General features: G+C 38.4%; 1 protein-coding gene across 1 annotated transcript in view; it reads right to left on the minus strand.

The window, feature by feature from the left end:
* The window catches only part of XRN2 (5'-3' exoribonuclease 2), a 101650-nt gene that overhangs the window by 43408 nt on the left and 42662 nt on the right, over positions 1–15580 (minus strand). The window contains exons 15-21 of the mRNA XM_053573594.1: positions 12603–12737; positions 9871–9989; positions 6751–6886; positions 4689–4796; positions 4512–4601; positions 3824–3896; positions 267–350 (exon numbers count right to left, since the gene is read on the minus strand). Coding sequence (XP_053429569.1) covers positions 267–350; positions 3824–3896; positions 4512–4601; positions 4689–4796; positions 6751–6886; positions 9871–9989; positions 12603–12737 — 745 coding nt within the window. The remainder of the gene's footprint in view (positions 1–266; positions 351–3823; positions 3897–4511; positions 4602–4688; positions 4797–6750; positions 6887–9870; positions 9990–12602; positions 12738–15580) is intronic.

Here is a 15580-nt window from a genome sequence, read left to right on the forward strand (position 1 = left end):
TGCATGTCCTATAAGAATCAAAAATTCAAAGGATATTCATGAAGCGTTCGCTGCTTTCTTAAAAATTTAACAAACATTTGATTCAGGTACTACTCGATTTAAAGAAAGAAGCAAAGTTAGCATTTGTTATACAAAGTAAACTCAATGATTTATATTCCCCTTTATGGGAAATTGACAAATGGAGAATAAAAAGTCTAATTTTATACAGAAATTCAAGTCTCTATTACACAGACTTAGTGGTGAGCGAGTGGAAGTGTAATTCTTACTCTCTTCCGGAGTGAGGTCTGGGTACACCTCTTCTAGGGCAGCTCGCAGCCTGCGCTCATCCACAAACGGCAGCAGAGCAACACCTGGGGGAACAAACACACACCAACCACTCCAGCCGTCTGGATCACCAAGCCCAACTCAGCATCGCTCTCCTAACACTTCTAGGATAGCCTTGCTGATACAAAAACATTTTGTAACTAACCTCTGTTGTCTCCTCTAACCAAAACTCAGGTGCTACATGGTGGCAAAAGAAAAAATTCTACATATTTTGCATCCTTAAAATGACTGACATGGAAAAAAAAAAATCACACCTTCTGAATCTTAAGTCTGTGTTGATAAAATTTTTAAATGAGTTAAGCGGACACTCGTCTATATTTTTGTCTCACTTACTAAGATGGCCTCAGGAAAGCCAGTTAATCTCCTTAAAGATCAGGCTTGTCCTGTCATCTTCCTAGTATTTTGCAAAATACATTTCTTTTGAAAAATGAGATCATTCAAATAAAATACTTAGTTGTATTCACCTGGAATATATAGGTCTACTCCAGCTCTAAAAATGGCAAAGTATTCTTTTTGTATCTTAAAGCCTACTAATTAACTTACAAACAAAAAAATCCTTAGACTTGCTTAAATAAACTTGAGAACAGAACAAAAGCTATTACCTGGGGCTAAAAATGATCCTCTGGAAAATGCTAGAATTAAGGGTACTGCTTTATTTGGACCCATACACATAATTTTAAAGAAACATATCATTAGGGTGGTGCCTGTGGCTCAGTGGGTAGGGCACTGGCCCCATATACCGAGGGTGGCAGGTTTGAACCCAGCCCCGGCCAAACTGCAACAAAAAATAGCCGGGCCTTGTGGCAGGCACCTGTAGTCCCAGCTACTCAGGAGGCTGAGGCAAGATAATCACCTAAGCCCAAGAGCTGAAGGTTGCTATGAGCCATGACGCCACAGAACTCTACAGAGTGAGACTGTCTCTTAAAAAAAAAAAAAAAAACCTAGTGTATAGGTGGCACCCGTAGCTCAGCAGGTAGGGCACCGGCCACATACACCGAGGCTGGCAGGTTCAAACCCTGCTCGGGACTGCTAAACAACAATGACAAAAAAATAGCTGGGCACTGTGGCAGGTGCCTGTTGTCCTAGCTACTTAGGAGACCGAGGCAAGAGAATCGCTTAAGCCCAAGAGTTGGAAGTTGCTGTGAGCTCTGACGCTAGGGCACTCTACCCAGGGTGCAAGCTTGAGACTCTGTCTCAAAAAAAAAAAAAAAAAACCTAGTGTATAACCAGTGTATGACTAAATAAAACCCCACACACTTAAGAGAAATACACCAATGAGAAACTGTGATACTACTTAAGCCTCTGTTTTCAATCTCCTATATATCTAAAAATAACCTACAAAAGACTTTTCCTACAGTATCAACTCCAGAACCTAAATCCAATCGGTAAGAAACCTGCCATGCTACTGGCAGCAATAAACTTACTAAGCAGTAAAATCAGCCCTCCTGGCCAAGGCAGAAAGAAATGCCCTATATCCAAACATGACAGTGCTGGAGAGTGAGCTGACAGCAAAAATGAGAAAAGCAGCTACTGTTTTCTGAGCACTTACTATGTTACATGTATTAACTCATTGAATCCTCTCAAACACACAGAGGTAGCTCAAAAGTAGTGGCGATACTCAAAACATTTCAAATAAGTTCTAGAATCAGACTGTCTGGGTTCAGATCTTGGCTGCCACAATGTGACTTTGATCAAATTATTTAAACCGTCTGTTCAAAGACAAAATATATAGCAACTGAAACTACTATGCTACATAGCTATATACTACTAATCAAATTTTACAAAAGCATTAGCTATTAAAGTATACATAATGCTAGTAAGTATATTAACACGTTTTAAAAATGTTAGGAAAGTACCCAGATACAGTTCATCTTCTATCTAAGATGTACTCAAAGAAAGAACTAAGTACTGTAATTATTTTTGCTAAATTTTAAAAACATGTATGGGAAAATAACTATTTCCTAATTGTACTAAATTTCAAGAAAAGTATGTTGCTACTGAAACTTGTAAGACAAATATTGATACAAAATGTTATATAAACTATTAAGGGCCAAAGTTTGAATTTATCCTAAAATTCATATGGAATCTAAGGGATCCCAAATAGCCAAAACAATCCTGAGTAAAAATAAAGTTGGAAGACTCACACTTCTGATTTTGAAATTTACTACAAAGCTACTGTAAATACAATCAATGGAACAGAGAGCCCAGAAATAAACCCTCATATAATATACATAGACGTGCTCAATTCATTTTCAAACTATTCAATAGAGAAAGGATGGTCTTTTCAACAAATGGTGCTAGGAAAACTGGATCTCCACATGCAAAAGAATGAAGTTGGATCCATACTCTGCACCACATAGAAAAATTAACTCAAAGTAGATTACAGATCTAAGTGACACGAGCTAAAACTATAAAACTTTTACAAGAAAACATAGGGGAAAGATTCAGGACGTTGGATTTGGGGATGATCTCTTGCATATGACACCAAAGGCACACGCAACAGTAGCAACAACAACAATAGTCTGGTCTTCATGAAAATTAAAAACTCTTGTCCATCAAAGGACATTTATTATTTTTATTTTACCATCCTCCATTTCCCTATGCTTCCTACTTTTATCAAAATATCCTTTACAAAGTGCCTTCAAAAACAACCCACATCTCCAATCAATTTACATACAACATACGACCACAGAGTACACAGCACTGATGTTACCCCCAACTGATTTGTTAATTATTGTTATTTAGGCCCCACTGCCTCAAGGACTCTCTTTGAGTCCTTTTGTTAATTGGTCATTCCAATCACAGGGAATAATCAAGAAAAAAATAAAAACATGATTTTACCAAACTTGATCATTATCCTAAAACGTGTATGGTGGAAGAAAAGATTAAAATGAGTTGTCCCAAGCAGGGTTTGGTGAGAGACGCCAGTGGGTTACTGTGGGAGAGGGATTCCGTATTGGCTGAGTGGTGAACAGCATTTTAAATTAATTAAATTTTAATTTATAGTGCTTTCCTATAAAATTTGTTAATTGGGGATAAAAAATAATAGGTAATGATCAATGTCGACTACTTAAGCTAAATAACAATTTCTAATATATTTTTCAAAAGTTTCTATGGAACATAAGTGAATCCCCACAAGGACACTATCAGTAACCTGCATCTCTCAGTAACCTCAAAAGGTGCTAAGGAGCTACTGACTGAATGGAACAAGTTCCTTAACTAATCACAGTAGAGACGAAAGACATACTAATTACCACCCTATTTCAACCCATTTTATTGTTTATCAGAATGTTACTGTTAAAACTACTATTAATCACTGCTAATCCCAGGTCTGATGGAGAAACAGAAATGTGAATTTTCCCATATAATTCTTTTGTTCTCTTCCTTCTCCCTGTGTCTCACATAAAATTCTTAAACTAGTCACTGTTTACAGAATTCTTTCATCCTATAAATCATGTTTGTTCACAGTTTTACCAAAAGAAATAATATCAAATTTTACCTTGCCATGCATATTTCTTCCCATTCAAATCAATAGCAAAATCTTCAGGATAGAAGTCAATTATACTAGAATCCTGTATCATGGAGAAAAGTAGAGATTCAAAACAGAAGTCACATGTCTCTGTTATAAAGAATCTGATATGACTTTCATTCAAGTTTTATCGGGCCTGATGAGGAAACAAAGTAATTACTTTTAAAAAGTGTTATTAGGATATGAGATCATTAATCCCAAATCCAATTGAACAAAATTAACAATTCTATTTTAAAAGATGAAAAGAAAAGGGATTACTGTAGAGGAATTTTAGAACTGACAACCGTGGGTCTCAGTCAGGCAGTGTTCGTTTATTCTAACAATTAACTTCCTGGCTGGGTCTCATTCTTCCTAGCTAACACACAAAACAAGTTCATAAGTGATTTGGGGTGAGATCTGGAAGCTCCAAACACAGCTAGAACAAATAAAAATAGAGACTCACAGGAAGGCTGAAAAAAAATTAGTTTTGGGGTAAAGTACTGCTAATCAAAGCAACCAGAGGGAAAAACATAGTGAAAAATATACAGAAGAACTCAAATGTTTTGTTTCTGTACGTCACTATTTTAAATATGAGATGCAAAAGCAGATGTGAATAAAATTAATAAAATATGTGACAAAAATTCAATTACCCACACACTCAAAATAATGAGAGACTCACAGGATCACTCATAAGCTTCCGCCATGATGGAGGTAGAAAGTTACCACTTGCAGCTGGAAAAACTCCCATAAGTTGTTCCAGCGGTTTAAACTACAAGAAAGAAAAAAAGTTAAAGGCCTAAAATTATTATCTAATCCAAAATTCTATAAATTTCTGACTTTAAATACTCAAGCTTACCGGTTTTGTGCCCTTCTCAAAATCAGATGGCATGTCTGCAATACCTTCAAAGTCTGAAGCAAATGGTGCATAATGGAAGGGATAATACCACTTCCAGGAAGCACAGCCCTGGAATCATCATTATTCAAAAAAAAAAGAAAGAAAACCACGTTAATAATGGTCACAATAAACAAAGCAAAAATTAAGACAATTAACCTATAATGTGCTATTAATATTTATAAAACATGAGTTCGCGGGTGTATATTCCATATGCTGATTTTTCTCCACGAGTCTTAAAAGTTATTTTGATTAAATTTGAACTTTCTATTTCATATAAAAAATGGCTTCTTGGCTTTAAAAAAAGACTGCAAAGCATCTTTAATAGTTAGTAGTTAATTACAAAATTTATGTCCACAAACACAATCTGGTGAAGATTTTATTCTTAAAATACACTTGCTGACAGTTCTTTCCAACTCTAAAACTGCCAGCATCAAATAAAACCAATAGCAGCGGCAGCTAACATTTACTGAGCATGTAGGTCAGTGGTTCTCAACCTGTGGGTCGCAACCCACAGGAACTGTATTAAAGGGCTGCGGCATTAGGAAGGTTGAGAACCACTAATGTAGGTGGTTAATGACATTACTGAAACAGTAGTTTAGAGCAAAACTGCCAAAAGTTTCATTTTTCAATTCACTATTATAATTTCATATGATATTCTCTTGCCTATAAAAATACTTGAGTAAACACACTAAAAAAAAACAAAAGCAGGTTATACTCAGAAAAGAGATGTCAGACATGTGTTCTAACTCTATGCCTAGTGAATCAAAATCTTGATAGTATGAGTAATATGCAAACAGAATGTTTTACAGTCAATACTTGGGGTGCTGTGTTTCTTTCTTCTGACAAACTTCACCTTTTCCCAGGTCTAGCAAAGGACCTGGGAAATTTGCTTTGCTCCCTGAGCATAAAACTGGATGTTAAATGTCGACATTACAGACCCCAAACCTACCTAATCTCCCAACAATCTAACATCTAGATTACCAAGAAGTACAGGTAATGGATTACTCCAATTTTAAAATTAAAAACAAATCATCTCATAAAGAAAGAGAACAGAACAAGGTTGAGAAGGGTGGCATGAAGGCAGGGATAAAGTGGGGATGCTTAATGGATATAAAAATATAGTAAGAATGAACAATATTTGACAGCACAACAAAGTGACTATAATCAATTATACGCGCTGGTATACCTTAATAAAACTAGAAGAGTGGAAATGGAATTATTCCTATACAAAGAAATGTTATATGCCTAAAGTGATGGATACCCCAGTTACTTGGGTTTGATTAATTCACACTGGATGCCTTTATCAAAACATGACATGTACCTATAAAGATAAACATTATGTATCCATAATCTTAAAAATAAATTTTAAAAAACTTCACATAACATCACTATGTTATAGAAGATAGTATCGTCCAACTCATATTGGTATTTTCTAGTCTTTATCCTTTGTTCAGCATTTAGTGAATGTCAATTAATTACGCAGTTATTTTTAAACTTAACTTTAATCATCTTAAAGGCAAAGTATTTGTCAACTATACTATTTGACGCTGAAACCCTTCAACAATAAACACAGCTTTGTTTACACATTAATATCCAAGGAACTAAGGGTCTGAACACAATAATTAAGAAAATGCCATGAAGGCTATGTTAACCAGTTCAGTGAAAATATTTCAAACTGTATATAAAACCAGCACATTATACCTCATGATTGCATTAATGTACACAGCTATGATTTAATAAAAAATAAAAAATATACGGGGCGGCGCCTGTGGCTCAAGGAGTAGGGCGCTGGTCCCATATGCCAGAGGTGGCGGGTTCAAACCCAGCCTTGGCCAAAAACCAAAAAAAAAAAAGTATCTCCAAGAAACTTCAAAGTCTTTATGAACAAATATTATTATTATTGTTATAAATTTCTGAATATAAATTTCTGGGTTTTATCTCAGTATCAATAATACATATTAGGAAATTGCTATCTTTCTAAAAAGGTCACTTCCCAAGTTAGACAAAAATATTCTTTTTGTACCTGGTAGTAATATCGAAGAACCCAGCAAAGTCCTTCCACATACGACTGTACAACTTTACGACGGAATTTCTCATCAGCCGCATCAACATCAAATTTGTTCTTGTAGTACCTCTGCTTCCAACCAGCTTCCCATAACCTAAAATCCAGGCAAAGCTAGTTTATGTTGACACACTTCTAGTAACAGACTGTCTATTACATTATATCCCAAATCAATTTATATTTAATATTCAGAGGAAATATGAATGAGTTAAATAGTAATGCTAAACAAAGATTCATTTAATTATTTCTTTTTTTTTTTTTTTGCAATTTTTTGGCCAGGGCTGGGTTTGAACCCGCCACCTTTGGCATATGGGGCTGGCGCCCTACTCCTTGAACCACAGGCACTGCCCCTCATTTAATTATTTCTTTTTTTTTTTTTTTTGTAGAGACAGAGTCTCACTGTACTGCCCTCGGGTAGAGTGCTGTGGCGTCACACAGCTCACAGCAACCTCTAACTCTTGGGCTTACCGGATTCTCTTGCCTCAGCCTCCCAAGCAGCTGGGACTACAGGCGCCCGCCACAACGCCCAGCTATTTTTTTTTTTTTATTTCTAAAAAGTCTACTTTCATGGAACTTATTATCAACTGGAAGACAGTTAAACATCAAAAACCCTGATTTTGGTAAGGCCATTATAAAATATTTATAAAACAAATTATTAAAACAGATAAAAAAACTTGTTTTTTCAAATTTTAATACTACTTTACATTTTTTTATTGTACCACAATCCTAAAACTACCTTAAGATTCAAACACTAAAGCTATTTCATACAGTTCAAGTCACTTAGTTTATTAAAGTATTTTAACTGCACGTGTACAAAGAAACTCAAATAAATTACTTTAAAAAATACTTCCACAGGTTAGTTTTTTTTACATGTGAAAAATGGTTTTAAAAAGAATAACTTAGGGCTCGGCGCCTGTAACACAGTGGCTACGGCGCCAGCCACATACATCCAAGAGTGGCAGGTTCGAACCCGGCCCAGGCCAGCTAAACAACAACTGCAACAAAAAAATGGCCAGGCGTCGTGGTGGGCGCCTGTAGTCCCAGCTACTTGGGAGGCTGAGGCAAGAGAATTGTGTCAGCCCTGGAGTTCGAGGTTCCTGTGAGTTGTGACACCACGGCACTCTATCCAGGGCGACATGATAAGACTCCGTCTCAAAAAGAAAAAAAGGGGGGAGGGGGGCCTGTGGCTCAAAGGAGTAGGGCGCCGGCCCCATATACCAGAGGTGGTGGGTTCAAACCCAGCCCCGGCCACAAACTGCAAAAAGTAAATAAATAAATCCAGAGAATAACATGCTTTAAAAAGAGAGAGAGAATAACTTAGGAACTAGACAGAAATTGTGTATACCTTGCATGGGCCTTATCCCTCTTTCAGCTAAGAGCTGCTGACAGCATAAAGCAAAGAGATAGACACACACACTGTAGCTCAACATACCCGTATACACTAAACGGCTCAGTTAATCCATTAAACTATCATGAATCACTGCAAATACAATGTGAAGAATCACTTTTCACCCAAAGTGTACTTTTTTCAATTACTCATTTCTCATTCTCTAAGAGATTTAAACATTTTTTTTAAGGCTAGTCAAGTGAAGTAAGCACTGGGAGTGGAGAAGGAACAAAGGAATCTAGATTTAAACATTCTATTTAATGAACCCAAAGAACACTTAAAAAAAAAAAAGGACAGATCAAGAACATCAAGATGGGGGCAGTGCCTGTGGCTCGGTGGTTAGGGCACCGGCCCCATATACGGAGGGTAGTGGGTTTGAACCCAGCCCCGGCCAAACTGCAACAAAAAATAGCCAGGCCTTATGACGGGTACCTATAATCCCAGCTACTCAGGAGGCTGAGGCAAGAGAATCACCTAAGCCCAAGAGCTGGAGGTTGCTGTGAGCTGTGTGATGCCACATCACTCTACCAAGGGCAACAGAGTGAGATTCTGTCTCTAAAAAAAAAAGACCATCAAGATGATTTACCATTAAGGGCTCTTTTGTTCCTGTGCCAGATCTCACAAATAATTGCAGTCATGTTTCAGGATACACATACCAATTTTAACCCCTACACACACACCACACATTTATAGGACAATAATTAAGAGAAGGATCCTGCATCTGTAAGGTGGAGTATGAACATATTACAGAAAATAATGAAATAAATGCTAAGACTCCTAAGCATTTGTTGGTAGAAGAAGCATTTCTGCCTGTGATTATCTTCAGCACAAGAGTTCAATAATAAAATACAAAAATCAAGTTACCTATTTTACTAGTATTGATCACAACAGCTATATAGTGAAAATTTCCAATCTTAAACACAAACCACACACTTTCCATGTCCTATAAATTAGGAAACATAAGCTGTAGACAACTACTGCCTTATTTATCTCTGAAACAGATCATTTTCCTAAATTCTTAATAAGATACAATTGTTGAGACTGTTGCCTTTTGTACTCAGAGCCCAGGGTTGAAATTTGGATTTAATTATATGAGAAGCTGCTAATCTTTTTACTTACTCATCTCAAACTTCAGGATCAACAAAATAATCAAACTTTCCTATTGTAAATTTTGAGTATACAGCAAAAGGGAAGCTCCTCTGTCATGAAATACAACTGTGCATATCCATGTTGGTAGTTTTTAAAATACGTATGTATTATCTCTTAACAGAATGATTTTTGAATATTTCATTTCAAGGAAGAGTATTTTCAGTTGAGAAGGTTAAAGAAAACTATTTGAAGTGCTGAAGCACAACTGAACTTTATAGGTTAAGCAGCTTGAAAATAAAATGTCCGAACAGTGAGACCTAAACACCTCATGTCTAGTAGATCTGGTGCCTGGTATCAGAAGAAAAAGTGGCTTGGAAGACGAAAACTTACACGCAGACTAATTCAGATACTTAGGTTTAACAGCTACAGCTTACACATCTCACTGGAACTTACTGGCTATTTTAACCCTTCACGTTAATTACTGGTGGATAAAAAGATAACAGGCAAGCATCTGGAGGCACTGCTGCTCTAAGCTAAATAGCATTAATCACACAGCATCTATTTCAGCAATTTGCTAACAAAGCGCTACCAAAAGATGAATTCACCTGACGTTATCTTCTGGCTCAGGTTCACTGTCACTGTCTTCTGCTTTTCGCTTAATTCCTCCTACTGGACATGGGGAACCATCAGATGTGAAACTTGTATTAGGAGATATTGAAGGACTCTGCAGATAATTATGACATTACAAAAGAAGGATTTCATTATTCATTTTACGTAAGAAAGGCAAGGAGGGAGAGGGGTGGGGCCTTGGTGTGTGCCACACCTTCTGGGGGCAAGACATGATTGCAAGAGGGACTTTACCTAACAAATGCAATCAGTGTAACCTGGCTTATTGTACCCTCAATGAATCCCCAACAATAAAAAAAATAAATAAATTTTTTTAAAAAGTACATATAACCACCATTACCAATCATGCTTCATAGTTACATACTTTTTAAAAGCTACTAAGTAGACAACACTAAATATATTTAGAAAGCACACAGACTGATCTTGTACCATTCCACACACCCTGCAAAAAGATTAATATAGTATCAAACTTCTCAAGCTTAAACTCTAAAGAATTGACATTAGTAGCACTGCTGTACTTGAAACACAATGCAGGTATTTTTAGACAGATATGAGCTGACATACTAAATTCAGCCTTTACTGGATGTGTGGCCTTTGGCAATAACATCTGTGAGCCTAATATTAAAATAGAGATAATAATGTTCTATTTCCTTATAGGTTATTGAAAAAATTAGTTGAAACAAGGACAGCTACTGGCATGCTGCCTGCCTGGAATATGGTGATTAACCTTTCAGTAAATTGTCACTATTGTTTTTTTAACCCTCTTCTAATCCATTTGGATTTAAAAATTACAAAGGTGATATTCCTATTGTCTGCATACAGAGAAGTTGTATAAAAGGCAAATTTTCCCAAACTGATTCTTGGCTAACAAGACATAAAGTTGATCTTTAGGAGGCAAAATTAATATTTTCAGGAAAAAAAAGCCATTCATCTTTTAATGCTTTATGTTTATGTTTAATGTAGCTTACTCTGCCTCTACCAACAAAGGTATTTTCTTCTGAATATACTAGATTCACATAAACTCATTCAAACAAATTTCTTTTTAAAAGCTGTTTACAATAAAATTCGATTAAACTAAGGATGGCCTCAGACATAATAAAGCCATATTTTAGAACACAAAATTTAAAGCTACATATACAAGGAAACAGAAGCTATTTAATAAAACATTAATAATGTTGACATCAACAGACAAGTACTGGAGACTAATGTGCCCAGAGAAAGTCCCCTTCAAACAAACTGATGATTTGGCTTCACAATTTCCTTTTTCCTGCCGTTCAGAACATTCTATGTGAAAATCCCAGTATACAGACTCCAATTCCACACTTAGAATTAAGTTAAGGATTAGAACAGCATCAAATAAGCAACCTCCAATCTCCCTACTCCTACTCCCATGGCAAATTTTACTGATCAACAGTCTAGTCCTGCAGGTCTACAGAGCCTGGATTATACTGGACCCTCCTCAAAGCAACCACAACTGACAAAGTTTAAACCTGCCTGCCTCCCCCCAAGTAAGAAAGAAGCATTCTACCTTTGAGAGAGCATCTGAGAATACCAGTCACTCTCTGTTCTACCCTGTGGGGACAATAGTCGCTGTAATCTTGAATGGTGATTTTTCTGTTCTCCTCAAGAGTTTCACTGCAACCCCTTTCCCTGACCCTCTACATCCCACTCTGTTGGTGGAACAAGAAAACCAAAATCAAATGAACTGGAGATGCAGAATCTCTAGTTTTCAAATCTAAGGTACTAGAACTTCTTAGTGTGATTTATATGAATACAAGTTGAATCAGTCTCCAAGTAAAGCAGAATTCCACATGAGGTTGCTGTAATAAGGAAAACTATTAGAATAACAAAACGTAAATGTCCAAGCTTAACAATTTCCTTTTGCTCTATGTGACAGCAAAAATGTACATCTCACATGGAACCTTGAATACTGCTTTCCTCCCTCTACTGTTAGCTCATGTCTGTCCCCTCACACCTACTGCTGCCACACCAGGCGCTCTGAGACCTCGGGGTCTGCTGCCACAACAACAGGAGGCTGGTGGACGGAGCACAGCCTTGATGGGCACGTTGATTTGCTTCTGCAAGTTAGGTTACAAAGTTCAAATAAGGAGGGATACCACATTGCAGATCCAGACAACCAGGGCAGACCCTTTTCTTAGTTCCTGAATGTACAAACAGAGAACAACCAGAGTCTGGATTGTGAGGGTCGTCTTATTTATCCAGATCTATTCCATGTCTGGATTACAGAGTGAGAGTTTATGCCTGAGGTAACAGTATTTTGCAAAATGCCACTACCTGACCCCTGGAAAGGAAAGAGAAATAAGAGATCAAAAGCTGCCCTATTCTTGCCCCAGTTGTGACATATACAGATGTCTCCAACATGCCCACCACCCTGTTCTTTGGGGAAGAGGGAAGCAGTGTGGTTCATTTGCATTAAAAAAACACTGTAGCCACTTTGCTGTATCTTTATATTTGCATGTACCAAGTATCCCACATATTTCTCTTTCACATCATTTAGGTATTTTCATACTGATAAAGATAGATTTAACTAATCTTAAAATATCTTAAGGCAAAGAAATTGGAAAAAAAAAAAGAAAAACCTATAATATAAAAACTACTCCAGGCTAAATGATAAAATTCACATACACACAACCACAAGAGGCACCTGAGATTCACGCCATTCGGTGCTGCACAGAAGTCAGCGACTTACACAATTATTACTCTGCATCCTCATCTCATAGGCTGCGTGTCTCGGATTACTGGCCACTTGAGAACCTGGTGAGTGTCTTGAACTCAAGGCATGAGGAGTTAATATTCCACTAGGAGTGAAAGCTGGTTGATCTCTCTAACATAAATGGAAATGAATATATATATTAAAATTAATCACAACACAGTTAGATGACAGGAAAACAAGAGAGCAATGAAACAGAGTTCTAATTTTAATTACTTACCTACTAAACTCACTAAAAGACCAAATGGGTTTCTACTAACAATACAGGGTTGTTAACAGCTTGATTTGATGGTAACTTACACCCTGTAAACAACAGTCTGTAATACTTACTAACCCTGTCCTAAAACCACGTATGTAATATACCATCCTGATGCAGAGAGGAATCTATTCAAGTCTCATTATGCTAACCCACTGTTTGTTTACAATTTCAGAAGACAAATTTAAGGTACAATTTCAGGCAAACAAATATAATAGTATAAAGGAAAAAAGTCAAGTTTGACTTGTACCCAGGAAATACTTTTATTTGCCCTTTACCTTGCTAGAATTTAACTCTGTTTCCAATTAGATATATGATTATAACTGTAATAGGTGATAGTCTTGGCTAACTGACAGATACCAGCTGAAAGAAAAAATAGTAATACAGAAGTAGAAACCAAATATACACCTCCCAATCTAAGTGGTTTTAAACCTACCTGCAATAATAAAATAACTCTACTTTTCTCCCGTTTCCTGAATTACTTAATACTATAAAACATGATAATAAAACTCCATTAAGTTTGAAAATCCAGTAGGAAAGCAATAAAAACAAGGACTGTATAGTAAGAATAACTATAAAGCATTATGGGATTAAGAAAACAAACGTCACTGGTGGGAAGCATGAGAGTTAAGAAAACCATGAACCAACAAGAACAGCTCTGCGGAAAAGGTAAGAGATAGAGTGAGCCACAAGTCAGAAGTCCACTCGGAGGACCCAGTGACAGGTAAGAGATGAGTGAGCCACAAGTCAGAAGTCCACTCGGAGGACCCAGTGACAGGTAAGAGATGAGTGAGCCACAAGTCAAAAGTCCACTCGGAGGACCCAGTGACAGGTAAGAGATGAGTGAGCCACAAGTCAGAAGTCCACTCGGAGGACCCAGTGACAGATAAGAGATGAGTGAGCCACAAGTCAGAAGTCCACTCGGAGGACCCAGTGACAGGTAAGAGATGAGTGAGCCACAAGTCAGAAGTCCACTCGGAGGACCCAATGACAGATAAGAGATGAGTGAGCCACAAGTCAGAAGTCCACTCGGAGGACCCAATGACAGATAAGAGATGAGTGAGCCACAAGTCAGAAGTCCACTCGGAGGACCCAATGACAGATAAGAGATGAGTGAGCCACAAGTCAGAAGTCCACTCGGAGGACCCAATGACAGGTAAGAGATGAGTGAGCCACAAGTCAGAAGTCCACTCGGAGGACCCAATGACAGATAAGAGATGAGTGAGCCACAAGTCAGAAGTCCACTCGGAGGACCCAGTGACAGGTAAGAGATGAGTGAGCCACAAGTCAGAAGTCCACTCGGAGGACCCAGTGACAGGTAAGAGATGAGTGAGCCACAAGTCAGAAGTCCACTCGGAGGACCCAGTGACAGGTAAGAGATGAGTGAGCCACAAGTCAGAAGTCCACTCGGAGGACCCAATGACAGATAAGAGATGAGTGAGCCACAAGTCAGAAGTCCACTCGGAGGACCCAGTGACAGATAAGAGATGAGTGAGCCACAAGTCAGAAGTCCACTCGGAGGACCCAGTGACAGATAAGAGATGAGTGAGCCACAAGTCAGAAGTCCACTCGGAGGACCCAATGACAGATAAGAGATGAGTGAGCCACAAGTCAGAAGTCCACTCGGAGGTCCCAATGACAGGTAAGAGATGAGTGAGCCACAAGTCAGAAGTCCACTCGGAGGACCCAATGACAGGTAAGAGATGAGTGAGCCACAAGTCAGAAGTCCACTCGGAGGACCCAGTGACAGATAAGAGATGAGTGAGCCACAAGTCAGAAGTCCACTCGGAGGACCCAGTGACAGATAAGAGATGAGTGAGCCACAAGTCAGAAGTCCACTCGGAGGACCCAATGACAGATAAGAGATGAGTGAGCCACAAGTCAGAAGTCCACTCGGAGGACCCAATGACAGATAAGAGATGAGTGAGCCACAAGTCAGAAGTCCACTCGGAGGACCCAATGACAGATAAGAGATGAGTGAGCCACAAGTCAGAAGTCCACTCGGAGGACCCAATGACAGATAAGAGATGAGTGAGCCACAAGTCAGAAGTCCACTCGGAGGACCCAGTGACAGATAAGAGATGAGTGAGCCACAAGTCAGAAGTCCACTCGGAGGACCCAGTGACAGGTAAGAGATGAGTGAGCCACAAGTCAGAAGTCCACTCGGAGGACCCAGTGACAGGTAAGAGATGAGTGAGCCACAAGTCAGAAGTCCACTCGGAGGACCCAATGACAGATAAGAGATGAGTGAGCCACAAGTCAGAAGTCCACTCGGAGAGCCCAATGACAGGTAAGAGATGAGTGAGCCACAAGTCAGAAGTCCACTCGGAGGACCCAATGACAGATAAGAGATGAGTGAGCCACAGTCAGAAGTCCACTCGGAGGACCCAATGAAGGCAACCGCCTGAGTCAGGAGTGACGTGGTGTTTAGGTGCTAGATGCAGCAGGCATAAGCTGGATGGAATTCAATCGGATCAATAGAGTGCACTAAACACCAAAACTAAGATAGAACTGCATTCTGAGAGGATTAAGGTGTCTGTGATTTTATTTTAATGGTTTTTTTAGAGACAGAATTCTCAACTTTGTTGCCCTTGGAACAGTGCTGTGGCGTCACAGCTCACAGAAACCTACAGCTCTTGGGCTTAGGCAATTCTCTTGTGCCAGCCTCCCTACAGGCGCCCCCAACAACGACTAGCTATTT

Source organism: Nycticebus coucang, chromosome 21 (genome assembly GCF_027406575.1).
Source record: "Nycticebus coucang isolate mNycCou1 chromosome 21, mNycCou1.pri, whole genome shotgun sequence".
Taxonomy (NCBI): Eukaryota; Metazoa; Chordata; class Mammalia; order Primates; family Lorisidae; genus Nycticebus; species Nycticebus coucang.